Genomic DNA, 26,523 nt, shown 5'->3' on the forward strand with positions numbered 1-26,523 from the left:
AATGAAAATTCTTGAAAAAATAAAAGTCAAATTAGATAATTATATTCAACAAATAGTAAAAAGATGTTTAACAAAGTAATAAAATTTGCCAAAATGATAAGTGTTAGCTGATTCAACGAAAGTCATGACATGATTGTTAATTCACTTGATATCTCAACATGAAAAATTGTATTTATACAGTTTTCTTATACAACTTTGGTACAACAAAAAGATATAAAAAAATAAACAAAAATATAGAATAAAATAGTTGATACGATTTAGAGAAATAAATAAATAATATTAGAAAAAATATTACATAAATAATATTACTCTATCAATATTTAAAGGGTTTGCAGAGGGTTTTTTTTTTTTTAATATAATCTAGAAATATAGAAACTTGGAAAAATTTACTAGGTGATATTATGTTGACAAAGAGGAGGGTTAAATACATTTTATAATAAATTGAGTTCAAACTATCATTTAAAAAATTGCAAGATAATGTTCCCATTGAAGAATGTAACAAAGAATGAGGCTGTTATAAAATGAATAAATTTATTTGTCACAGATTTAAATTCTCTCGTACCTCTTTAACAGCAAAATTCCAACCATCCATGACAAATTCTTTCTGCTTCAATTATTGTGTAATGACCAATCCAAAAATTAAGATTTGCAGGATATTGACTCGACAAATATCATGTTGGGGAGGACACATCTTAGCAAGTTTGGGAGGATCTAAAAAATACAGGTATAGTTATCAGTTCAAATTCAAAAGAACCGAATAACTACGAAAATGTCAAATTTTAATTCAAAAATGCTGATGTCAAGTTGTAGTAGCTATGTCAATTTTAGGATGTAGAAACTAACTTAGTACAAGAGTATACATTTTGGTTGGTTTGATCCTAGTCTTGCACACAACATAGTTGTTCTCTACTTGACTTGACCAAATAGAAGACAATGTTGTAGGACCATTGGGGTAGATGCTGCGGCTCTGACATTACAACTGGAAAAAATGTCAGTGTATGAGCTTTATGAATGAGGTGAGTGGTGTTGTTCCTTCTTGTTATAGGTGTTGGCTACGTCCAAGACCGACATGCTAGGAAGTCCAAACAAGGTTCTATCAGATTGGACACAAAAGCTGAGTTCCAGAAGGGGACCTATGCTAAAATGCGCGTGCCTATAGACGTCAGCAATTGCTCATGCTTTTTCAAATTTTGGGTTATGGGTATCAACATAATCTCATTATTTTCTGAAGAAAGAAGCAAAAGGGTATGACAAAAACACAGCCTTTGCTTTTGGGTTTGGAGGTATTTTGGTCTGTCCTTCATAATAACTACTGACAAAAGATATAAACTTTATTCCTTTTGCCTCATTTTCTCAATAATAATTGCTCCCTTTCGATTTCAATTGCAATTCAAATGTGCTTTGTTGATAATTTTTAAGTAAAAGATGATCTTTTTTATTTTTTCATCTAATGGGTTATTTTTAAAGTCAATTTTGGCTACCCTTTTGGACCACTAAAGAATGAGAAAGTGCGACCTATTACTACCTCATGGCTACTAAGTTGTACAAAAAAGTATATAGACATTTTTGTTTCTTATATCCCAACCCCACTTTTTTTTCCCTGCTCTCTTCTTTCTTTATTTGCTTACCCCTCCTCCGTACCTTCGTTTCCACTTTCTTTTTTTTTCTTTTTTTTTTGTAAAAAAGTTAAATTAAACACAATTAAATGTGATAATATGTGACATGTAGCTAAATAGATGTGTGTAATGTTCCTCCTCTAATTATGTGTTCAGGTTGAAAGTTTAAGCCAAGCTTGGGATAATGAAGGCAAAGCACCGAGGCTGGCGAGGCACAAACCTAACCTTCCCCGACACATCTCCTGACACAAAACCAAATATGAGCAGCAGCGAATGTTGACCAAAAACTACACCACAGAGAAGCCAAAAGAGAAAAGGAATAAAATGCACGTCCATTCTTTATTGGCCAGCCACTGGAGGGAAAAACATTGCTACTTGTAAATTAATTATCATATATAATAAGGTCGTGCTTTATTTATTTGTTTTACTGTGAAGTGTCATTAGGAACAAAACAAAGACCAGCTGCATAACCAGCATGATCAACCTTAATAAAAATATAAAACTGTCAAGAGGGAGGATAAAAAAAAAGTATAAGCCCTATTACATCGTTAAAATAAGTTAATCATAATAATAAAATGATATTAAATGTATAGTATACACTTAAGTTAGATCCCAATCAAACTCTAAAAGGAAAAGGGAATTACAAAGTTCTACACCATAAGAAGATCCCCAAATTTGTCACCAGTCTATTAGCTGCAAAGCAGGGTGACTGACTCTATTGTCTAGGGTGGATCGAAGGTATCCTTTTGAGATTTATGTCAGCAGTGAGCAGATTTTCCTGTTTAAATGATAATAAATGTCAGTAGAGGCCTTCCAAAAGGAAATTCTCTCCTTGGGATCATATAATTCTATCTACGAAGTTCTATGCCCAGTTGGAGTTGGTGATGCTGATGGACATCGTCTCCCCAACTCATAAGTCATCACTCAACATGATGCTGGAGATGGATCTTTCTTTTTTTTCTTGTTTTTTTTAGTAAATACATAAATTGATCTCTAAAAGCGACAATTTATTTATATTTTGTCCCTGAAAGTTTTGTTCTTTACAATTTAGTCTTCAAATGTGTCAATTTACTCGTATTTTCAACTTTTAAGGAACTAATTGATCCTTGAAAGTATTGAAATGTACAATTTAGTCTCTGAATATATTAATTTTGCTTACAGTTTACTCTCATTCTACCTAGATATTTGTGAGGAAAAATCTACAATGCGAGTAAAATTAACATATTTGAAAATTAACTGAAGATAAGCCATATATTATTTTTAGGGATCGGATCGTGTGTGTGTGTGTGTGAGGGGATATGTTGTCACTGAAATAAGATGGCAAAAGAAAGAGGAGGTATTGGATAATGATTGATACATTTAAGTTTTCCGATGATTGATACATTTAACTTTCTTGGGCCTCTAATTTACGCAATGAATGGCCCATCTTCGTTTTTCTTTCGAGGCGTTATTTGGAAAACAGATTCTAAGAAAAATTAATCAATTATCTTTGTTGAGAGAATTTTCAGAAAAAAAAAAGTGATTATTTCTTCTAATTTAAAATTTACCAAACATGCTATTAACATAAAATGTTTAGCAGTCAATTAGAGCCACACTGGAATATCAAACAGTTGGACAAACGAAAGAATTATGCATGGTGTGTAACAAGTTGTACATCATGTGAAAACTTTACAAATGTGAGTTGATAAGCAAGAGATGTCTGTATTGTAGCATTATTCTATATGATGCATGCTCGTTCCCAGCTACGGTGCACATCTCTGGAAAATGCCAATGCCAATGATAAAAAGCCACTCTTCATTATTCTATTGCCAAATATACAACATTATGTACATTATCCAAAGGCAATTATCACATTAGTGTATGGAAAAAAAAAAAAACTTAGACCGCAGTTTCTTTGAAGCTCTTGGTCAACCAAATAGCTGTTTCCCTTGGAGAAACCTTCTCAGGCCCGAATGGCTTCAGCAACACCCCAAGCTCTTCAAACCTCTGTTGTTGTAGGAGCCTGGCACTGAATTCCAGCAACCCCTCCAATGCCTCGGCACGTTGCTGGTATGATGAGGTGTCAAACCGTTGCTGATGCAATTCAGAAGGGCTTGAAACATCAGCTATCACATGTTCAGAAGAGCATTCACTGCCCTTTGGACCATGGCAAGCATCACTAGCAGTGGTAGGGACAGTAACTTTCTCCACCTGGATTGTACACTTGTCCTTTGTGATTGAGCAATCAGCACTCCCTGCTGAGCTTGAAGAGCAGCGCGCTGATGTTGAAGATGGTCCACAAATAGAGAAAAAGTGATCCTCACAGGAGGCCATTGGGAATTCTACAATCTTGTCAATTTGTGGTGCATTAACAGAAACATCAGGAGAGTTCACACTACCAAGGAGACCAACATTGGTGTACAAGTTTTCTGTGGTTGTGGCTCTTGGAGGCAGTGGAAGGGATGCTCTACGAGTTGGTGTGGAAAACTTTCCAGATTGTGCATGAGAAACTGGAAGCTGAAGTAATAGGCAAATAGAGAGATCAATATATAGCCTGCATTCCCCAATAAAATGTACTTTCAATGCAAATATTGCAAACCTCACCACCTATTAAGCGCACTACTGTGCACTAGTGCAATGTTAATTATCTAAAGAAACTTCACATATGATCCAAAGTAATCGGCGTGATCTCTGCTAATATAGGGTGTAGACATGTTGAACATGCATACAGCATGCACACCCTGCCTAAATGTATCATGTGATACAAATTCAAATATCAAGGCCACTATCTAGGAAAATACAAACCCAATTTTCCTTGCATTAAAATTTGTAGAATTATGGTATGAAGATAACACAATTCTCTACTTCCATCATTGGGAAGAGATCAAGAAGTTAACCAATCAGTTCATCCAGAGTTCAAATCCAATTTTTTTTTCTCTGGCCATCAAAAGAAATGGAAATATTGGGTCGTGCAGAGCCTAAACTTACCAAATCACGCTTTGGATCAGTATGCAGTATCTTGGATGGTGCCATTGTTTGCCTTTTGGCAGTACTGGAATCTTTAACTGCTCTCAATCTTGGTGTTCTCTTAACACTTGAGAACTTAGTGACTTCTGATTTGTCACTGTCACATTTGTCATGGACACGTCCAACAGACAGTTCATAGAGCTTCTCTTCAGAACCAGTGGATAATCCATGTGCTCTTTGAGTAGAACATAAAGAACCTTGTTCAGTTTCAGAAATACTAGGATTGAAGGCCCCGTCATTGCTAAATGACAAGCATTTATCTTGGTCAGAAAGAGTAGAAACAGATTCTGGCTCTACAAACCGAGTTCTCCTTACATAATTTGACTCAGGCCATTGGAATGGAAAAGTAGTTCTTCTAGGGATGTTTAATTTTAGATGAATTTTATGAATGTAAGGCTGAAGATGCGGATGATTTAGTAAATCTGCAGCCTGTCAAAACATACTGCAGTTAATTTGTTTTTAATAATTTCACCAAAATAAAGTTAGCCAAGGGAAAATGCATGTAGAATTTGCATAGACTAGTTATACAAGGGTGGAAAATGAACAAAGAAAATTAACAGAAAATAATTAAAAATGCAAGTATTGCATTGTCTCGTGTTAAATATAATAGCCATTTGCTTATCTTCAAACATCTATATTTGTAGAGTTTCAACTTTCAAAAGTGGAAAACTAAGAGTTCAAATTACTTTTGAAAAAATAATAGAAAGTGAAAATATGAGACCACAAAATCTAAATCTGCATTTAAAATTTTCAGTCTAATGACATCTGAGTCATATTCATCATTTCAAGACAATCAGATGTAAACCACGTAGACAATGATATCTGCATACCATTTTTGTTTTAGAGACTAGTTTTAATCTCAGCTACTCCTTAATAAATGCCAGATAGAACTTACAGTTGGTCTAAGCTCTGGATTTTTCCGCAGCATACTTTTGACAAGCCCTCGACTGAAAGAAGAAATATGTATATATCAAACGATACACAAATCATGTCACTCAATGAGGTCCATGACTTAAGAGGGAAAAATTCTAACTGCAAAGATCAAATGATAATGAGAATCAATGAGATAATATTTACAGGCCAGGGGGTATGTCAGTAGTTAAACAGAACAGATAGCTCACCGCTAAAACAGAGATTTATCATTGCAAAATGTTTAATGTTAAACCAAATACCATGACTGAGTTACATGCCATCTTTCCACCTCTGCCATAATGAATGGTAATATTATGTGAATCGAGTATATTGGAAGATGCTGTCAAGTTTTGAATGACATAACTCTTAACAATTAACATTAATCACTCTATGGATGGACAAGCACTTAAATTTCAATTTCCACAATAATTTTGAAAGCCTGTCAAGGATGACAAAAAATCTAACAGTAGGCCTCATAAACTGTGAATGCCATAGCAGGGTCATTACCAATTACAAATTTGATCAGTATCTGCATGTATGTAAGCTCACATAAGCCAGCAATTGATGATTTTCAAATTACGTTAAGCATAGGCACTAACATATCTGTCAGATAAAGCAAATAAAAATAGATAATTCTGAATAACTAAAGATTCTCATGAAACAGAGGACTCACAAAGCAGCAGAATACATAGTTGGCAGTGGAGCTACTATAGACTTGTTTATTTTGTTAATCAATGCTTGCATATCCTGCTCAATGTATACACAACACAAAAAATAAAAAATTTAAAAGACAATGATTTGATGTTTGCAAACTTCTAAAAAGTGAAATATTGATGGTCAGTCAGCCATCATAAATGAATGAGAAGCAAACATTTTACAAAATAATATAACTCAGTCTCAAACATGACCATGAGTGCTTATAATCCAACAATATGAGAGTTTTACACAAATTATCGTACCCCCAGGTAAATTATCCTACTTAAGATTAAAAAGTTTTATCAATAACATTTTATTTTAAAAAATGAATACAAATAGGAACTAGGATCATAACTTACAAAAGCTTTAAAAGCTGGCTTGTGAGCAGCCATTTCATAAATACAGCATCCTGGCAAATGTTATGTCATAACAAATGACAAATGCAATTAAAAAGATATTGTTTAAAAAAAGGAAAGAAGTGAGTAATTAAGACTACGCAATCTCAGGAGTACAAAAGCAATGTATCCTACCCAAAGACCAGATATCTGACTTAGAGCCATAGGGTATGTCAGCAAGAAGCTCTGGGCACATATAACTCGGAGTCCCAACAACCTAAGTAGTAGAGCACGAACACACAGTAATTAATACAGAAAAAAATCCTGAAACAGTCAACAAATCAGTATTTTTGGCAAAATCACTCACTGAGGAAGCAAGATCATCAGATGTCAACATCTTAGCAAGACCAAAGTCACCTGCATCCAGCAAGTATAACATAAGGATAGTATACTACAAAACAAATTCCAACTCAGAGATCATTTTAGTCTAACAAGCAGTGTGAGGATAAGATAAGTAAGGCCATTTTACCTAGCCGTATATCTTGATCTTTAGTCAAGAATATATTTGAACACTGAAACAGATGAGGAACTAACATCAACATTAAGCTAGTTTTCACCATTCTTTGAGATATTAGCTATATAACATCAATTGTTATTGAACTTGACGAAGTCCTTTACCTTGACATCACGATGAAGAATATGATATACATGCAAGTAATCAAGTGCCATCAGCAATTGAACAAGCCACTTACAAAGTTTCTGTATGCAAAATTTGATGGATATCACTTATTACATATGTTTCCAAAGTGCTTGGAAATAGGAATGAAAATCATCCATCGGGCTCAAATATAAAGGAGTTTCTGCAAGAGTGACCAACCTCTTCAGGAAAGTTAACACAATTAGCCTTTTTAATAGTTTCAGCCCTGTACAACAGAGAAACTATTAAAAGACTACATAAAAGGAAAAAAAATGTGTTAATAAATGCTTTGACTTCCTCAAATTTGAATTTAGTGTGAATAATGACTTACATATCTCCTCCTTCACAATATCCAATGATGATACATACAAAACAACCCTGGAAATAAAGATACCAGACTTGCCAATTTCAGTAACATAAATCAACCAAGTTTACAAACCAATATTGGTTACAAAAGAGGTCCTGATATTAAGATCTCCATTAATACAATTAAAAAAAGCATTCATAAACAGATAAGTAATGAACAACTCATTAAATTTGAAGAATCCAAAATAAGTCACTTTTCTCAAAACATTAAAATGAAAAAGACTCTCGGGCAGCAATCTTAGTATGTTGAGCAACAAATACACAAACCTAAAGCAAGGGAAACAACAGAATTAGAAAGCTCTGATTGAAAAGAAGGCTGACCTTTTCTACCCAGGAATCTTTATACTCCACAATAAATGGATTTCGAACTCTAGATATAAGCTCCATCTGCAAAGAAAAAAACCAACAAAGCATCTTATAATTTCATAAATAACAAAGACAACGTAAATATCATTTTCACATTTTAAGAAATAAAACAACAGGTAGAAAGAGATTAATTTGAAATATTACAATAAGATTTAAATGAAAAGTTGACTGAAATGAATAAAACTTAGGTTTGAGCCTTAAAGGACAACTTCGAATTTTTAAGCTGCAAAGAACCTAGCAAAACATCACATAGAAAATGCACAAGAATGAATGTGTCATTTTTCCATGTCAAAACATGCTGCCTTCCACAACCCCGTAACGCCTCAAGAAAGAGGCAAGCTATTAAAGAACTCAGTTCAGTTTTCCTCTAACATCTGAAGAGTGGAAAGTAAAAAGGAGAGAGGATTACCTCCTGGTGGGCAGACCTGCGGGATCTGTCAGATTGGCGAGCAAGGCGGATCTTCTTAAGGACATATCTAAAACATTATTGACACAAATTAAAAATAAAATAAAATACACTATACCAATTAACCTGCAAAAGGTAATATAATATCTTAAAACACATTTCATGGAGAGAATGAATGATCCTCACTTTTTCTTTTCATGCTTGTGCCTCACAAGCAAAGCAGAACCAAAAGCACCTTTGCCAATCTGTTCCAGAATTTCATACTGCTCCATTTGAACTATAACCACCTCACCTCCTACTATCAATGATAAAGTAACATTCCTATAAATTTTACCAACATTAAGCTCATCATAAAGTAATATTAAAAATAGATGAGACTATAGTGCAATTTTTAAGTTATGATGCCCCTAAACAAACAGAGACCTCATGTAACTTACTAATAAAATGATAGTCAGAACATAATTCAAAAATTAGAGTGAAGTAAAACCTGGATACTTGATTCAGCAAGCTCAATGAGATGACAATTCTGATAACTTCTGCACCAACCAAAGAAGAAATAAGTTACTGCAAAGCCATGGGTTCTAAAAATAATCTGTTCGGACAAAAAACTTATAAGTTATGCTCAAACAACATTATGTCAATATACTAGGTGAAACATCAAAAAACTCTACAGTCTCCACCACCACAGTTGACATTTCAGGCATAACATAACATGCCAGGATTGGTGAATAGTGTCAGTCAATAAAGTTGCCAAATATTATTCTATTTTCTTGTAGTCAATTCAAGGCCCAATCATGAATACAAACAATTGTTTATGACTAAGAAGGATCATACCACTCATTGTGTGACATCAATTTATACAAAACTTAATGAAGGGTGATTGGTGCACTGGTAGTTTCTAAGAGTAGGACCCGATTGGACAGTAATTCCTGAGATTTCAAATACCAAGTTTAATTTTACAATAAAAATTGTTCAACCTTAACATAGAATGCCAAGTGTAGAAATCTTAGATTCCTCTATTTCCAATTTTCCATGAGTTAGCACCCGAAACTTAAGCATCCAAGATTCCAGCATATCTCATACAATCGTGTGAAAATACCAGCATACAACTCATGCGCTTGGCTCATAGTCATAGGCAAAAGGGTTTTTCCTGATTTCTTTTAGAACAAGTCACAACTAATTTCATCTTGCAGCCAGTCCATTCAACACGCATGGCATAACAACTTGCTAAGACAATAAACATATAGACAAGTGTTGAGATTTTGAAATGCTACCTCCGGTAATAGGTGACAAAATTATGTTTAATTTTTTCTGCATTGTTGCCGTTCCCCTAAAATGCATTGCACACACTCATCAGAACCCAGCAATTCACTGGCCCGGCAATTGGTCCCTTGGAAATTCCAACCATTCAGACACATAGAACCCATTTGACTCATCAACCACGAGCTCCTCTCACTATCAGGCATCGATGCCCAACCAATCAATCTCACAGCATCCTTGGAATTCAAATTCAAAACCCCTTTCCCAACCTTAATCCGCGCATCCCTAAAGGGAAGCAAACACTTATCCCTGGCGAAGCCAACACACTTCTCCTTCGCCGCGGCGAAACATTCCGCCATCTCACGCGCTTCACAAAGTTCTCTCTCCTTCAGATCGGAGAGTTTGGGACCCACCAAAGCCTTCCACCAAGGAGGCTTACACTCTCTGGAAGCGCTAACAGCGCAACCAATCCTCGCACCATCCTCACACTGCGCAACGATTTTACGCTCGCAGGCTATGAATGAAGAAGCCCAAGCTCGCGAATCTCTGAAGGCCAGAACGTAGGGACCCGCCGATGGGTCGTCGGAAGGACCCGCCGGTAACGGTCCTCGGAGTAAGGAAATGGGGGGGTCGAATTTGATTACGGTGGAAGAAGGTGAGTAGTCGTCGAGATTGTTCGGTGCGGACGCATCCATCGCCATTGCTAGGGTAAGCGTTTTGGTTAATTGATACAAAAACTCGAAAATCAAATGAGTGCTGAGCAGAGAAGCATAATTGAAAAAGTGAAAATGAAGCAGTAGAAAATTTAGCCGTTGATCAGGAAATTCAATTTCAACCGTTATATCTCATGTACTATAGAACTCCTGCCTCTCATAGTCGCCGATATGTTATAGATGGCGTATTCTATTGTAGATGTCGGCCTCGCTCTCCGCCGCAATTTCATTTAGTGGCAAGAGATGGGGAACTTGTTTCAGAGGTTGGAACCCTCGGCGAGCACAGAGTAAAAACTAGAATCGAAGTTTATCACAAAAATATATAATTTAAAATATTGAAAGAAATTAATATATTTTTAGCCTTAATTATATTTTTATTTCTATTAAAAAGCATATTTTAGAATTTGTCATAAAAAATATTATTAGAATTTGATCCAAACATTTTTTAAATGATTAAAATATATTTTTCCGTTAACGTTTTTTTGTTAAATAATAAACAAAGAATGAAAGTTTAATTCATTATTTACATTGTCATATTATTTTTAATATTTTTTAAAAAAAATTTAAAAATTAATAATCAATCTAAATATTTTTAAATCTTTTTCTTTTGAATCTTTTCTTTTACATATAAAATAAAATAAAAAATTATCAAAACATAGTATTTTGAAGAAAAATTACAAAAGAGTGAGATTTTTCAAAATTTGTCAGTATAATTTTTGACAAATTTTTTTTTGTTTTTTTAACAAAATCATTAATGGTAATCTTTTATTTTTTATATATTTTTAAAAAATGTTAATGACAATTTTTAAAATTTGGTAACTTTTTATCATTTTAGTATACTTACACAAAAAAATATCTACGACAATTTTTAAAATTTTTAAAAATATAATATATATATATATATATTATATATCAAATTTCGTATATAAAAAATTAATCTCTTCTTTATTAAAAATAAAAATAAGTTTAATTTATTTAATAATTTTAAAATTTAAATTTAATCTATTATTTATTATATATTATTTATTAACTCTAACCTCACTTTTTCAAAATCTGTTTTAATTTATTGATTTTTTAAATAATCTATTTTATATTAAGACTTTTGATAAGTCATTAAATTTTTTTATAAATAAGTTACTAAACTATCTAAATAAATATGTTTTTATAAAAATTATAAAATTTATATTTAAATAAATTATTAAAAATTGATTTAAAACTTTAAATATATATGATAAAATTATATATTTATATTTTATCAAAATACATATCAAAATAAATTAAATTATAATAATAAAAAAATTTCAATAAATAAAATTATTTCTTTTAAAAGATATATAATAAGATATTCTTCAACTCTAATAAAAAGAATTAAAATTTATAATTTTAATTTTAATTTATTTAATATATTATTATAATATAATTTTAATATAAAAATATTTAATATATTATTATAAATTTTAAATAAATTTAATAAATTTATTTTAAAATTTATTAAATTTAATTTATTTAATTAATTAAACTTTTTAAAAATTTTAAATTAAATTTATCACTTAAATAAGCCACTTTTACAGAGGAATTGAAAAATCGATTTTCAGCTCCAGAACATATTTTAGTTCCGGATGCAAGGCCACTAGTAAAGCCAAAAGATTCAATAATGAGGGTAGCTAGTTAACATTTTCTGCAGTAAAGATCAGGAATCTGGGAAAAGAAATAGAACAAGGCTAAAAATCAGGTAAGCAGTTAACACTTTCTGACAAACGTCCAACTCTCTCATTAAGGGAGTCATCAATTCGAAAATATAAACCCCAAGTTTCTAGGTTGTCATACTTTGCACATAAAAAGGCTACCATACAATACAAGAGATATGTAATAAAGAGCACCGAATGTGACCAACCAATTACAGTGTGGTTTTTTAACTTACTTTAATTATCCAAGGCCTTAACCGGCAACTTTGAGGTCCTGTTGAATAGGCTGTCCATAACATCTTCAGTTCCAAGGATTGATCATCCTTGCTTCCATCTCCTTATTAATCTTATCCAGGAAGAAAGACATGTTTAAAGACCGTCGCACCCAAAAAAATTATTCATTTTGAGGGAAAAATAAAACTCAAAACATTCTCACTAAAAAATGGAACAAAAGGCAGAACATCAACTTCATTGAAAAACCCAGTAACATTACATCCGATTTTCCAAGTCAGCGTAATTTCAAATAATATGGGTAAAGTTCAGTTCATCAAGGTGGCAGTTAATCGTATACCTTCATGTTTTGACAAGCTAAGAAATTTGCCAATAAATTAATAACCAGAAATGACAAAAAAAAAAGTGTTCGGGCATCGAACACGTTAATTTCCCAGTGATGAAAACTGAAAAATGAAACGGAAAACAAAGGGAGAGGGATGGAAATGGAACTCCCAGTAACATACACACAGCAGAGCAAAAAGTAGGAAACCCACTGGGCAAAAACTAAATACAGAAAACAAGAAGAGCAGAAATTTGCAATTTGCAATGAAACTAACCTGAATTTATGAAATTGGAAACGCAAATTGGCAGAGTTAAAGAGAAATTTGCAGCTGCAGTTATGAGAAGCGAGCATGAAGCACGAGCAGGCCTTGTTAATATTATATTATAACTATATAATATAATGTAACAATTTGACATATGATATTATAATATTGTTAATGTTGCGTTTAATTTTGAAATGAAGCAATGAATGTTAGAAAGAGAGAGAGCGCCAAAAGAAAAGAAGGATTAGAGCGAACGGAAAAGCGACGTGTGATTGAAAAATAATGCAAAGAGAGTGACTAACACCGTATTTGGGGAAAAGGTGAGCACTCAAAGACAAAAAAAAAAGAAAAAGAAAAAAGGTGCGCGGGTGAACGTTCCCCATTCCCAACCCTACCTCTCTCGGGTAGGTAATAGGTATGCCATCTTTCTTTTTTCATTCAAATTTTATTTTTTAATCTTTCTACAACATTTCTTTTACCAATCTTTTTATTTATTAATCAAAGCATATACTAACATTTTTTAAGATTTAAAAATTATAAATTATTTTTTCTTTAAATATATTATTTCTAATTTATATTTTATTTATTAATTCTTTACTAGTACTTTGATTTACATAAGAGTGTTAATTTTTTTTATATTTTTAAGGCGTTAAATATTTTTATTTTTGTTTAATAGATATTTATAAGACATGTGGAGGATTGATAAGAAGATTTTTTTGGTAATATACATGTGTTAATTATTTTGTGGAGCTTTTTTATCTTAGTTTGGTCTTTATCCTTTTTTATTTTAATTTCTTCACTTTGTTAAGTTATTAATTTTAATGGTGATGAAAAAAGGTGAAAGCCTACCTGAGAGTTTAAATAAAGATACGAGACAGAGAATTTAACTTAACCTGTCTAGCTTTTATTTGATTATGACGTTTCTTTGAAAAAAAAGACTAAAGCTTATTTGACTCTAAAGTCAAGTGTGGATGAATAGAGATTATTATTATAAAAATTATGGATGCTTGGGTCATTGAATTCTAAAATATAAATTACTTAAGAGTATATTTGTTTTCTATTTCGAAAGAGTTTTTTGTTTTTAAAAATAAAATATAATGTAAATTTATATTATATTTTATTTTGAAACTTCTTAAATATTTTTTTAAAAAAATCTCTGCTTTTTTTTTTAAGTAAGACGCACCTAGACTAGACCAAACAACAGTGCATGCATAAAAGGACCAAAAAAACAATACAATTCCCTTTTATACTTTTGAAATGCTTGAATCCTTAAATTAATTGTGTACTGACATTTTGAAGAAAATAATGATAAGACTACGTTATCGGGCAAGGGAATATTAATGCATTTATTATCAGAAGAAGTTACCATAATAGTTTTAATATAAAATAAACCAATATAAACACACATAATATATATTGAATTTAATAAAAAAATTGTCTATAACAAGTTAACTTTTTTTCCTAAAAAAATGGTAATTCTCCTGTTGATGCAAACAACAATTGATGGAATCGGTGATTCTCCTACTTTACAATTCAAAAACGACAATTGTCCCAAATTTCAATTTAAAAATGAGTAAATAAGTGTTCACGCTAATTGATAACATTCTTTAACGTGCAAATGAGAAACGCTAGGAATGCATGTTTTTTAATATATACTTAATATTAGTTAAGATTTATTGAAATTTATAAAAATTATATATATATTTTTTTTTACTTTCACTTTTATTTTTTAACACATTTTTTAATATATATTTAACCATTGATTAAAATTTATTTAAAATTATAAAAATATAAATTTCACTTTTTCTCAATTTCAATTTAATATTTTTATCTGATGCAAAATTTCAAATGTAACAATTTAATCCTTTCATCACACCTCCATCTAAAAATTGACAAATATGATTATGTTAGTAACTTTTATATTAATTAATAAATAATATGTGTATTCTTTAAACATAATTGAATGAAAAATTGTGACAAAAAGTCACACGCGGTCCATGCAAGGCTCTATTTTCTCCTTCTATTATATATGGAGATTTCTTCTACATATTTGACCACAAAACTATATAAAACGTGCTAAAAAAAAATTATGAGAATTATAAGTTATTTTCACATGCTCTTATAAATCGAGTCTTAATTTGATTGTGGTTAAAAGATGCACATATTACTTATCAGCTTAAATTAAAGTCAGTGATACCATATCATATTGTGTTTAAATTTAAATTTTTGTGTGAAAATATAATGAAAAGACTAAGAATATGTTTGGATGTCTGTTGAAAAATATGATACGTGCGTCTGAAACGTATAAGCTAGTCTATGGAACGTTCAATTGAACATGAATCTGGGACTACCAATGGAAATCCAAACATGTATTATATTGTTATATTTTGAAATGTCAAAGACCAAAATTACACATATCACGTAATTGGAGGATAAAAATACATTTAATCCATAATTTTATTATCTTTTATCAATTTTATTTTGTTTCATGTTTTAATTTAGTACTTGTATTATGGATTTAAAATGATTATTTCAAGTAATGAAGCATTCAACGATGAATTGAATAAAACTATGTTTTCAACCATTGATCTGATTATTACACAACAATTGAAAAAGAGAAAAAATAAAATGCAAATTTGATTGTAGAAAGATGGTGATGAAAATTTTTTTAAGTGGTTCGCAACCACTTGCATTTTACCACGTGTTTAATATTTTATAGAAGTATATATTAGTTAATAGTTTTGAAGGATGGAACAATTTTTCGTGATATACAAAGGTTAAAAAAAATCAAGTGAAAGTGAAGGGCAATTTTGTCAGAAAAAAGAGAGTCTTTCGGCAAATAAATAAATAAAGGTATCTCAATTGTTCAAAATAATAACCTCTCTTCTAACACCTAATTATCCATGTCTCGAAATAGTTGTTATAATAAAAAAAACTATTATAATAAATTATTATATTTACAATATTTTTTTTTTACTTTTTTCGTGTTATTTGAAAAAATAAGTTTATTTTGTCTTTATATATATTTTCTCTATCTAAAGGGTCGTATTTCTTCAAATTTTCAACCGTTTTTCTAGTGAATTTTTTTTTTATTTTGTTGTAATTTTTTTTCTTGTAATATAATTTATCAATTAGCAAGAATTTTTATTTTTAAAAATAACATTTTACTATCAATTATTTCTCTAACATTAATCATGTATGTGTTTGAAGGAAGAATAAAAAATACCTACTATATCTCAATTGAAACACTAACACAAGAAAGATAAAGTAAAATAATAATAACACATATATTTAATATGATTTGACATGTTTTTCCTATGTTTGCAAACTTTTATATAATTATATTTTATTTTGTATTTTTTATTGCATAAAGTTGTGAACATTTTCTTGTACACTCTTTTAACAATAAAAATGTAAATTATATCTTTTATTTCTATAAATTTTGAACGAAAAATAATTATATATCTTATTCCGAGACATAATTATCAAATAATTGCATATTATTGTAATAAAATAAAAGAGATTCTTCCATCATTTAATTTCATTTTATGTAACACTTGGATTGATAGAAATAGCATCATAGTTCATAGATCTCCACTCCCTAGCATTCAAGCAAAGCACCGTTAGAGCCTTTCTAATTTGTTTCATAGCTCATTGGTCAACATGCAAAACGCAAGCTCACTAGTATATATATTAATCGCGTAAATATCCATTTTAGTTATTTTATTTTTATTTTTATAAAATAATATTTATTTTATTTTTTAGTAAAAATGACAATAAAAATAAAAATAAAACTAAAATGAGTATTTTAAAAATAAGAATTAAAGTAAATTTTTAAATCAAAATTGAAGTGATTGACAATTGTAATTTAAAAATTTAAAATAAATATTTATATTTATTTACTAAAATATAAACAACTTTTATCCTATCGGACCTATCCTATACAACAGAATTTTTTGGGGACAATAAAAGAAATATAGTAAAATATTTTATTTTATTCTATTTTTGACATTTAATGAACTAATATAATATGATGAAACTATCCTATATACATTTATCTTATTCATTTCTCTAATATAAATTTAATGAAATAGGAACATACCTTAAAAATAACTTAAGAGTCTCAAATTTTTAAAAAAAGTTATTTAAATTTTATAAAATTTAGAGAGTCCTATAAATATTTATCTATAACTTACCTAAATTAAGCTAAAATATAATCATATAATCAATTTATTTTATTATTTAAATATACATAAATATAAAATAAGATAAATATTTATCATGCTCTTATTATATTTTATTTTCATTTAATTATTACGTTATATCATTTTATATTATAATTTTTACGGAAGAGACTATTAAAGAGTTATATGCAACATGTGGAGTTCACATGTATTATAATATGCAATTTTTTAGAAAGATATATATTCCTGGATTAATTACAATTATTCATTCTCTTAAATATTATATCAGAAAATATGTTATGGTGTACTTAATTACTTAAAATTAAGTCCAAAAATAGAGGTTAATACATCCTGTATAATATCGGTGGAAGAGAAAAACAAAAAAACAAATACACACGTTGACTGTTTAACCCTTACTTAAAATTAAGAGTCAAGCTTATGCACATGGATCCCGTTAACCATGCTTTTAAACATAAACCAACTTACACATATTAGTTTAAATGTATATATTTCGTTAAGGCGACAACTAATAATAAATGTGTTAACTCACATATCCAACTAATAAGTTATATATTAATCATGCAACTAATGCTCCCTGTTGACATTGTATCTCTCACCTTTATAAGAATTGTTTTCCCTTGTAGTTAGGTTTTTAGTTCTTTCAATGTCAGTTATAAGTTGATTTAGGTTAGGGTGTCCATGTCTTCTTTTTTAGCAAATTAACTGCCTGCTTTATTATTTTTAATTCAAATATCGCATATTATTTTATTTATTGTTGTTGTTGGTAAATAAAATGAAAAAACAAATGTCTCGAAAATCTCTTTGATTTTTTCCCTAACTAAAAAAATATGGATATGATTCAGAGTAGTGTGCAAATATATAGCACTTATCAACCTACTTAAAATACTAAAAAAGTTGTGTATTAACCCATGCGGTTGTCTTCTATTTCATGGGTGTGCAAATTAAGTTGTAAAAATATACGAGATTTTGTCAGAACTGGTTTATTAATTAATTAAAATGTTATATTTTATTTTTAAATTTTATGGATAATTTATTTCTTGCCTATAATAAGGTTTTGTCCATAAGAACACCTCCTTTTGGTAAGAATAATTAAGTTCCATCAATTGTGTAATTCAATAAAAAAAATTGCAATTACTATCTCAAGAAAGTAAAATATTTTAATTCTCGTTTTCTTTTTCATCTATTTAAAATAGGTTAGGTGTTGTAAATACATCTTTTCATTTCTAGAAGGTGTTCCCTGACTTCTTCTTTTGAATAAAAGGTATTTACAAATTTTGCAATTGATTACTTGAATTGTCTGACTTTAAATTCTAAGCATATATATCATTTTATTTTATTATTTTATTCATTTTATTTATTTACAATATACATTCAAAAATTTTCATAAATATATTGGAAGTTGTTTTGTCAAAAAAAATGTATATATATTAGCCAAGTCTAAAAAAAGAGAGAAAAGTTTTTGTGAGAACTTGAAAAAAATAATTGATGAAAAATATAAATTATATAGATTTAACAAATTCTATTTGAATAAATAGTTTTATATTGTTTCAATTCATTATTTAAATTACTTTTTTTTAGTTTTAAGTATAAGTAGGATTGATTTTTGTCTGCAATTAATAACTCTTAGTGTTCCTTTTGTCTCATTGTTATGCATGTTAACAATTATTAAAATAATAATATTTACTTAATATAATATTATACGATGTAATGATAATATAAAATTGTATATTATAAATAAATTTATATTTATTAATTTAATATATATTATTAATATTATTAAGTATGCGGTAATTAGGTTGGAGCTTAATATAATTTTAAATTTAAATTTTAATAAATACAATATTTGACTATATATATATATATCGCTTTTCTTTTATATGTTGACATTAAAAATTTAATCCTTGACTTTATAAAAATTATTACTCGATCTTTTTTAAAATAAAAAAGTCATTTATTGTTATTATTATATTTTTTTTATTATCATTTTATCATAAATTAAATTAAAGTTAAATACACATTTATATCATATTATAATATAAAATATTTATGCATCGCAGGTTCCAAGCTTAGTATTTTAAAGTAAATGTTAACCAGAGCTTTAAACAGTCTAGTTATTAAAATAAGAGTATAAATTTTTTATCATAAATAATAATAAACATATTTTTAAAAAATTTAACATATTTTGAATAAAAATTTATCATTTTTATAATTTTAATCACTGGCTTAAGATACTAATGATCAAGATCCATGTTTTGATTGAACTGATATAAGCGGAGATCCACCGTGGCTCATGTGCGGTCGATGAAGGCTCATTAAATGAAATTGGGCTATGTGTCTGCTCTTCGTGACATAATAATGGGGGTTTTAGGCTGCTTAATCAAATTGGGCGATCAAGAAAATGATCCAATCGTGGGGTTTAGGTAACTGGCCCAGCATCCATGAGACCATCATGATCATTATATTTATCACGATCACTGCAGCAACAAAAACTAATTAAAAAAATTGCATAGTTTAGTATATTAGTTTAAGATTATTTATTTTTAAAAATATTAAAATTTAATTAAAAATCATAATTTATTTTAAATTAATTAAATTATATATACTTTATTTTCTCCTGTGGTATAGGTACCATGAATGTCATGTACTTTTGCCTTACAGTATATGTTGAGATATCAAGGTTTACATTTAGAGGCTAATAGCAGATTAAAAGCAATATAAGCAACAAAGATTCATTCTAAAATTACTAAAGCAATTTACACAAAGGTTACTCAAACTTAAGTCTATTTACTCTTCTTCTCTTTATATATTAGATCAACCCAACTTGAGTAGCCAAAATGTTAACAACCATTAAATTAAAAACAAAAGAAGAATGTAATTTTCTGGGTTTAAGAAAACAGCAATTAAAAAGAAAAGAGAATATAAATCCACAAACATAATGTCGACCACCATCCCGCAGCCGTAGCTATCACCAAAGCAAATGCTAAGGTAGTGTGAACAGTGATGGATTAAGGAAGCACCATATGTGGCTTTAACTTTGATTTATTTTCATCTCAAAGAAAAAGGATACAAGGATCACCGCCTTCCATTTACAGAAACTTTGAGTTTTAACAGAAAGAAAAAGTAAAACATAAAAGAGCTTAGAAGGGTGATGGGCACGGTTCCTCACAAGAGAGTCACACATAATGATGGCATTCTAACACTAAAATTTGCACCATTCGTTCCCTTTTCAACTCACCTTAATCATAGCCCGTGGAAAGCCACACATATCAAATCCGTCATGCATTGTCTATGAATATTCTATAGCAAAAATTTCTTCAGCAATTGATCATATTCCACCCCTCAAATTTTCAGCTAAGGCTTGACTTCATTCACCTTTGGTGGTTATACCAATCACCTTTATCTACGTTCGATATTGGCTAAGGCTTTTCTGTTTCTCTATTATTCCGTTGATATTTACTTATCATTTTATTTAAAAAACTATTGTATTTATTTATTTATTAATACTTTAAGTTTTATTTTCTAACACTTTTCTTTTTATTGAATTAAACTTTTCATTTGTTGTCACTCATACACTAATTTAAAATTATAAATAATTTTTTTTAATTATAAAAGTCGTGCTAATTTCAGCACTAGATTTTGAAAGCACATGATTTTTCCAAGGGTAAAAAATAGATATGATATGACGACTACATACTTTTACATGGGTGTTTTCTAACTTGACCCATACACATGCTCATATTTTTCAAAAACCTAATTATATTTTTAAGTCTCTCTATCATGATTAATGTATGATTTTAGTTCTTCAATAATTTTTCATTTAAAAAGGCAGATACAGTTTCATGCTCATAAAAGATTAAAATTATTATAAAAAAATAAAATTCAATAATCTTATTATAAAAAAGTTACGCAACTTTATTCCTAGAATTCAGATTTATTTTAGTAAAATATCCGCCATGTTATTGCAAAATTAATGAAAATATCATATTCAAAATTTAATTATTGCATGATTTAAATTGGTTGACTTTGCTGGTAAGAATTTCTAGATTTTTTAAAAACTTTATATACATTATGAAATTGATCAATTTGTTTGTTTTGACATACTAACTGGAATTTTTTTAGAGGATGAAAATATTTAGAATGATTATTCTCCATCGTTTTATTTTAAAAAACAATTTTCTAAGTCCATCTTAATTTCATTTTGACATTCTTTCTTAAAGACATCATTTAATAATCAGAATCTCCATTCTATTTTTTACATCACATTTAAATTTTATAAATATCGTTTCCTGATTATAAGTTTCAGAAAATAATAATAATAATAATAATAGTTGCATATATTGTTTAAAATTAAAAATAAAACAACTACTCTTGTAATACTACGAAATAGGTGGTAAAAAGTTATTCCAAGTTAAGCTAGTACAAAGTCCTCTCACCCTGTTAACAACCAGTCTGATCCGATTCATTGGTGACGCAAGCCACAGTTTCTCCACGTTAGAATATTATTATTATAGTGGGGGTTCCTTGTTGCGTCAAACATTGTGCAGCTGTAACTCTATTATTATCATTATCCTAGATGGATTTCAGCCACAACCATGGACATGGTGTCCCTGCTCAAGCAAACATCAGACCCATAATTCATCTCATTGTGTACATCGCTGGTCAATGCTCATAGATGTTACATTCTAGTAGCACCCCAAATTTTTGTTTTTCTGCTTTCTCTAAGTTCTCTTTAAGAAAATGGGAATTTTATGACTAGTTATTATGATTCCACGTATATGTAGTATATGTTACTCAAAAAGTCAAACAATAATGCTGAAAATATGTAGGTATCTTACTGTTGAGTCAACGCCCAGCTTTTTCCCTTTTCTAAAACTCATGATGCATTGTATTTGTTGTCGTTGATTTATTTACTACAAACAAATAGTTATAAAAAACAAAAAAATAATACTTGAACGATTAAAATGTTTATATAGCGTGAACAGATATGAAGCATATGAGTGAGTGCTGTGTTTCCAAACAATTTTTAAATGATCAAAGGAGTAGATTGAGTTGGGAGATGGCATGCAGGGAGGGGCCCAGATGGGGATTAGTACTTTGTATGGATTCAACTTTCTTGTTTCAATTTTATTGATACTAATTAAGCATTTGATGCAGCGTATATATATTTTTACTTTAAAATGAACATATATAATCTAATAATCAAATAATAAAATTTTATAAACATGAAATATTAAAAAATATTATAAAAATCGTCAACGTAAAAGTTTGTAATTTTGTATGATTATAAAATTAATAAATATAATACACTGATTTATTGTGTATATCTTATAAAAGTGTAACGTACATGTGTATATATATCGTGTTAAAAATATATAAATGTTAAATTTATTTTAATATAATTAAATAGCTTTCAAAATACCATGAAATAACAAATATTATTTTAATTTAAACTGTGGTCTCAAATTTAAATTTCAGAACAATGTTAAATTTAAGACAAAGTTATCTAGTTTATTGGATAAACTATGTCATTTTAAAAATAATATATATATATAAGTTTACTTTTAAAAATATATAAATTTTAAAAGCTTAACCTACAAACATGATTATGTAGAATGCATGATATGGTGGAATTTGCGAATCCAACGTAACTTAATCTGCTTAGCTACAACACATGGGATGTTAAGAGATCGCCACCAATATCACATGCCAGGTTTCGTTTTTGTTTTTAATATGGATCGGTTAACTCATCCTGAGAAAGTTGTAATTGTATTAAACAAAATGTAGATTATTTTTTATTTTAATTAACAGTGGTTTAATATTTGTTTTCATAATATCTTCAATTTTAAATTAATTTTAATTTAACTCCTAAAATTAACTTGTAAGGTGAAAATTACATTAAATTTTATAAATTCTATATTATTTATATTTATAATTTATCTGAAGTTTTAACATATATAAAAAATATATTATTTATTTTATAAAATAGAAATATATAGATAAAATAGAAAAAATGACAAACTAAACGATGTTGTAAAAAAAGAGAGAAAATTTTATTGTTTTTTTTTTTGTTGGATAGATTAAGTGGTTGTTAGTATTAGTTTAATTTTTCGAACTTTGCGAAAATACTTAAAAATATATATCGTCAATGATACTGTAGATTTATTAAACACATAAATTTACATGATAAGAGTTTTATGTCAAGTATATTGATTATTTATTTAATCCACGAAAATTATATATTTTCGGTATTATTTGACTTGATTTTTTTTACAATATACAAATATTTTAAAGTTAAGGGTTGAAAATAGAATTTTAAATTCAGAGTTAAAATTATTTGAAATTTTTAATTTTTTAATCTTAAAAGATATTTTTAAATTCTAATAATTTTTTTGGATAATGTGATTTCGATTCTTGAAATTTGAAATCAAGATGAAAAAAGAAAAGTAGAAATTAAAGTTTTCTAAAATTGCTTATTTGAAAAATTATATATTTTTTAAAAAGTCTTCTTTATTTGAAAAGCTACTTTAGTTTTTAATTTTAAAAATAATTTTTTTTTCGCACTACACGATTATCATTATATTAAATTAATTTTTTTAAAAATAATTTAAATATATTTAATTTTTTCAATTTTTTAAAAATTAATATGATAATTATTAATAATAAATATTTTATTATATTAAATAAGATTAAAATTATAAATAAATAAAAATATATTAAAATTTAAAATAATAATGCATAATAAAAAAACCACCTTGATGTGATAAAAAAATTAATATCTACGAACATTTTTGTGTGATTATACTCTTTGATACGTTGCATTTAATAATACTTCTAAAACTGTTATCGTTTTAAAAGTTAATATTCACAAATTATAAAATATTTAGCCTAAATCCTTTCATTTAAGTAAAAATAATGTTTAAGGTAACCTGAATCAAATACTCGTTTAATGTATTTCATGTTTTGTGAACTTGATTTTGCATGTAGACATAGAAATATTTAGTAACTTAGTACAATCAAAAGGAGCAGAGGCAGCAAAAAGAGTGGACTAGGAGAGGGGGAAAACAAAGGAGATTGAACATTTGAATGGGAAGAGGATCATGTTCATGGGCCATGCCCAAAACCATTTTCAAAGAAATTGCACCACATAAAGTGGTGGGGCCCAAACTCAGCTATTGAATTGTAATGGACTTACTGATCATAATTCATACCCATATTCGTACTCTGCTTTTGGGAAACAGAACCATTAGGTACGACATCGTATCACACAGCTTAGGCCATTTTCTATAATCCCAAAAAAACAACTCTTTTTTTGGGAGAAATAGAATGAAAAAAACAAAAATTTAAAGTACTTTTAACTGTTTTTAAAAAGTAAATCAAACATAGAATTTCCAATTGAGTTAGGCCTTTTACTACTTAGATTTTATTTTAAAAGTCAATTTTTACAAATTGAAATTTGATTTTGTATAACAATTAATAGGTATTTTTTAAATGACGTAAAATTAAAAAATATTTGTTTGTGTCTTTTTTTTCAAGGGTGAGTAGGAATTGAGGGAGGGAATAGGATTGTAGTTTCTTAAAGTATGTTTGATTTCTGTTTTTAAAATTTAATTCTAATACAAATTTATATTAAAAATCATTTTATTCTCTAAGTTTACCACTAAATTATCAATTAAAGGACTAATTGTAATGTAATTTTTTAATAATAAAAAATAATATTATATATATATATATATATATATTCAAAATTTTGTACTTCAGTTGTAAAACTTTAAAAAAGATGATGATGAATGGTAACTAGAAAAGTATACTACAATTATCTGAAAGTTCTATCTAAAGTCATTTTAATTTGACATTTTTCGTCAATACATTCACTAAACATTAAACATTTATTAATGATTAGTTGCGTTGATTATGTTATTAATTAAATTTTTATTATTATGAATTAAGGACTTGAACTTTAACAAAAATATATTTGAAATATTAAAAACAAATATATCTCCTATGATATATGGACATAATTCATATTCATAATATAAACAGAAAACGTGACATAAACGGTTTGGGTGTGACTAGGGTATGTTTAAGTGGAAAGGATGACCAAACTAATAAATATTATTTCGATTGAGTTGATTAGTTTTACAAAATAAAAATAAAAATTCAAGTCAATATAAATTAAATCAATCTAATAAAATTCAAGTTGGTTTGAATGGATGCTTTAAAATATAAAAAATTGGATAACAATAATAATAATAATAATAATAATGCATTCCAACTTTTTTAAAGAATAATCTAGTGTGTGTTTAAAAATTCATTAAAGTTAAAGTAAATTATTTTTTAATCTGAAATTTATAATTTACAATATTAAAATATATTTATATTTTAGTATATTTCACAGCAATTCAAACACATCTTTCATCAAGAAAATAAACTTTTCAAGCCACAAATCTTTCCATTCTTAGCATGTCAAGCAATGAATCTTTCTATTTCTAACTAGTGTTGCTTTATGGTTACTAATATTGCATCAAATCCTTCATGCCCAATCCAATCCATATCTATGTTTAAAGCAAATATTTTATATTAATTAAAATAACAATTTTTAGGTTTTTTTTCAATTGATATTAAAGTCAATCTATTTAATATTTATTGAGACACTGTCAACATATTGGTGGCTTTGATTTATTTTAATATTTATAATATTAAATAATAAAATATACGTGTTTTCAATTAAAACTAATAAAAAACATTAATCAAATAATATCATATATAGGTAAAATAATTACTCTTAAGAAACAATGCATAACAATAAAATGATAAATGAAAAATATTTGCCTTTAATATTTATCGACATGTTAACTAATAATATTTATTTCTAAATAATAAATATATAAATAAATAATATTACTTCTAAAAGTCTTTTTGTATTAATAAATATTAGAAGCCTCAACATAACTTTAGTTAACTTATGCCTGAATCAACCCGAATCGTTTTCATTGTTTTTATAAGAAATATTTCAAAATTCAATTCTAAGTTATCACCAACACTTTCACAAAATAGTGAATAGGGAAACAAAAATAATGAGAAGTATGCTAACACAACATTTATAGGCTGAATAAAACGAGAAGAGTATATAATAAAAGAAAAAGTATGATCGAAGCAAGATGAGAAAACAGTTACCAACCCATTAACATAAGCACAACAACACAACACGATAGAAGTATGGCTATCAAACGATTCTACAATGGGATAATAGCCATAACCCTTTGCCACTGTGAAAGTAGGGCTTCTGTTTTGGGAATATCCAAATGTGAGATATCAAAACTTGAAGTTACTTAAGCTAATATATACGTCTTTTTAATTATCTAACATTCTATAATAAATTAGAAAAAAATATTATAATAAAATAAAAAATATAAGTTAGTAAATAAACTTGCTTATCAAATAT

General features: G+C 28.3%; 1 protein-coding gene across 5 annotated transcripts; it reads right to left on the reverse strand.

Annotated features, from left to right (window-relative positions):
- Positions 1-3,229: 3,229 nt before the first annotated feature.
- LOC113860830 (serine/threonine-protein kinase Nek3) lies at positions 3,230-13,051 on the reverse strand. 5 transcript variants are annotated; one of them, XM_027493352.1, is made up of 16 exons: positions 9,675-10,650; positions 8,888-8,936; positions 8,587-8,695; positions 8,404-8,470; positions 7,950-8,015; positions 7,594-7,640; positions 7,443-7,488; positions 7,244-7,324; positions 7,095-7,137; positions 6,933-6,982; positions 6,761-6,842; positions 6,590-6,639; positions 6,208-6,281; positions 5,518-5,569; positions 4,584-5,051; positions 3,230-4,112 (listed from the first exon to the last, which is right to left on the reverse strand). In XM_027493352.1, exons 3-16 carry the CDS (start codon positions 8,670-8,672, stop codon positions 3,495-3,497), a joined length of 1,830 nt encoding a protein of 609 aa, XP_027349153.1. In that variant the 5' UTR covers positions 8,673-8,695; positions 8,888-8,936; positions 9,675-10,650; the 3' UTR covers positions 3,230-3,494. The 5 variants fall into 5 exon arrangements, with proteins under 5 accessions (XP_027349153.1, XP_027349155.1, XP_027349154.1 ...); XM_027493354.1 differs by lacking the exon at positions 4,584-5,051 and having other exon boundaries at positions 3,248-4,112; positions 9,675-10,500; XM_027493350.1 differs by lacking the exons at positions 8,888-8,936; positions 9,675-10,650 and adding an exon at positions 12,889-13,046 and having other exon boundaries at positions 3,418-4,112; positions 8,587-8,721.
- Between the last annotated feature and the right edge of the window lie 13,472 nt (positions 13,052-26,523).

The sequence above is a fragment of the Abrus precatorius genome, unplaced genomic scaffold (assembly GCF_003935025.1).
Source record: "Abrus precatorius isolate BTA unplaced genomic scaffold, Abrus_2018 Scaffold3, whole genome shotgun sequence".
NCBI lineage: Eukaryota > Viridiplantae > Streptophyta > Magnoliopsida > Fabales > Fabaceae > Abrus > Abrus precatorius.

What these genes read in the sequence shown, in the direction of transcription:
- LOC113860830 (XM_027493350.1), bottom strand. Translation starts at nt 12,965, where the DNA reads ATGCTCGCTTCTCATAACTGCAGCTGCAAATTTCTCTTTAACTCTGCC. An exon ending in TTCCAATTTCATAAATTCAG is followed by an intron (nt 8,722 to 12,888) that starts GTTAGTTTCATT and finishes TAAAATTTATAG; the next exon opens with GAATGTTACTTTATCATTGA. An exon ending in GTCAGATATCTGGTCTTTGG is followed by an intron (nt 6,640 to 6,760) that starts GTAGGATACATT and finishes AACATTTGCCAG; the next exon opens with GATGCTGTATTTATGAAATG.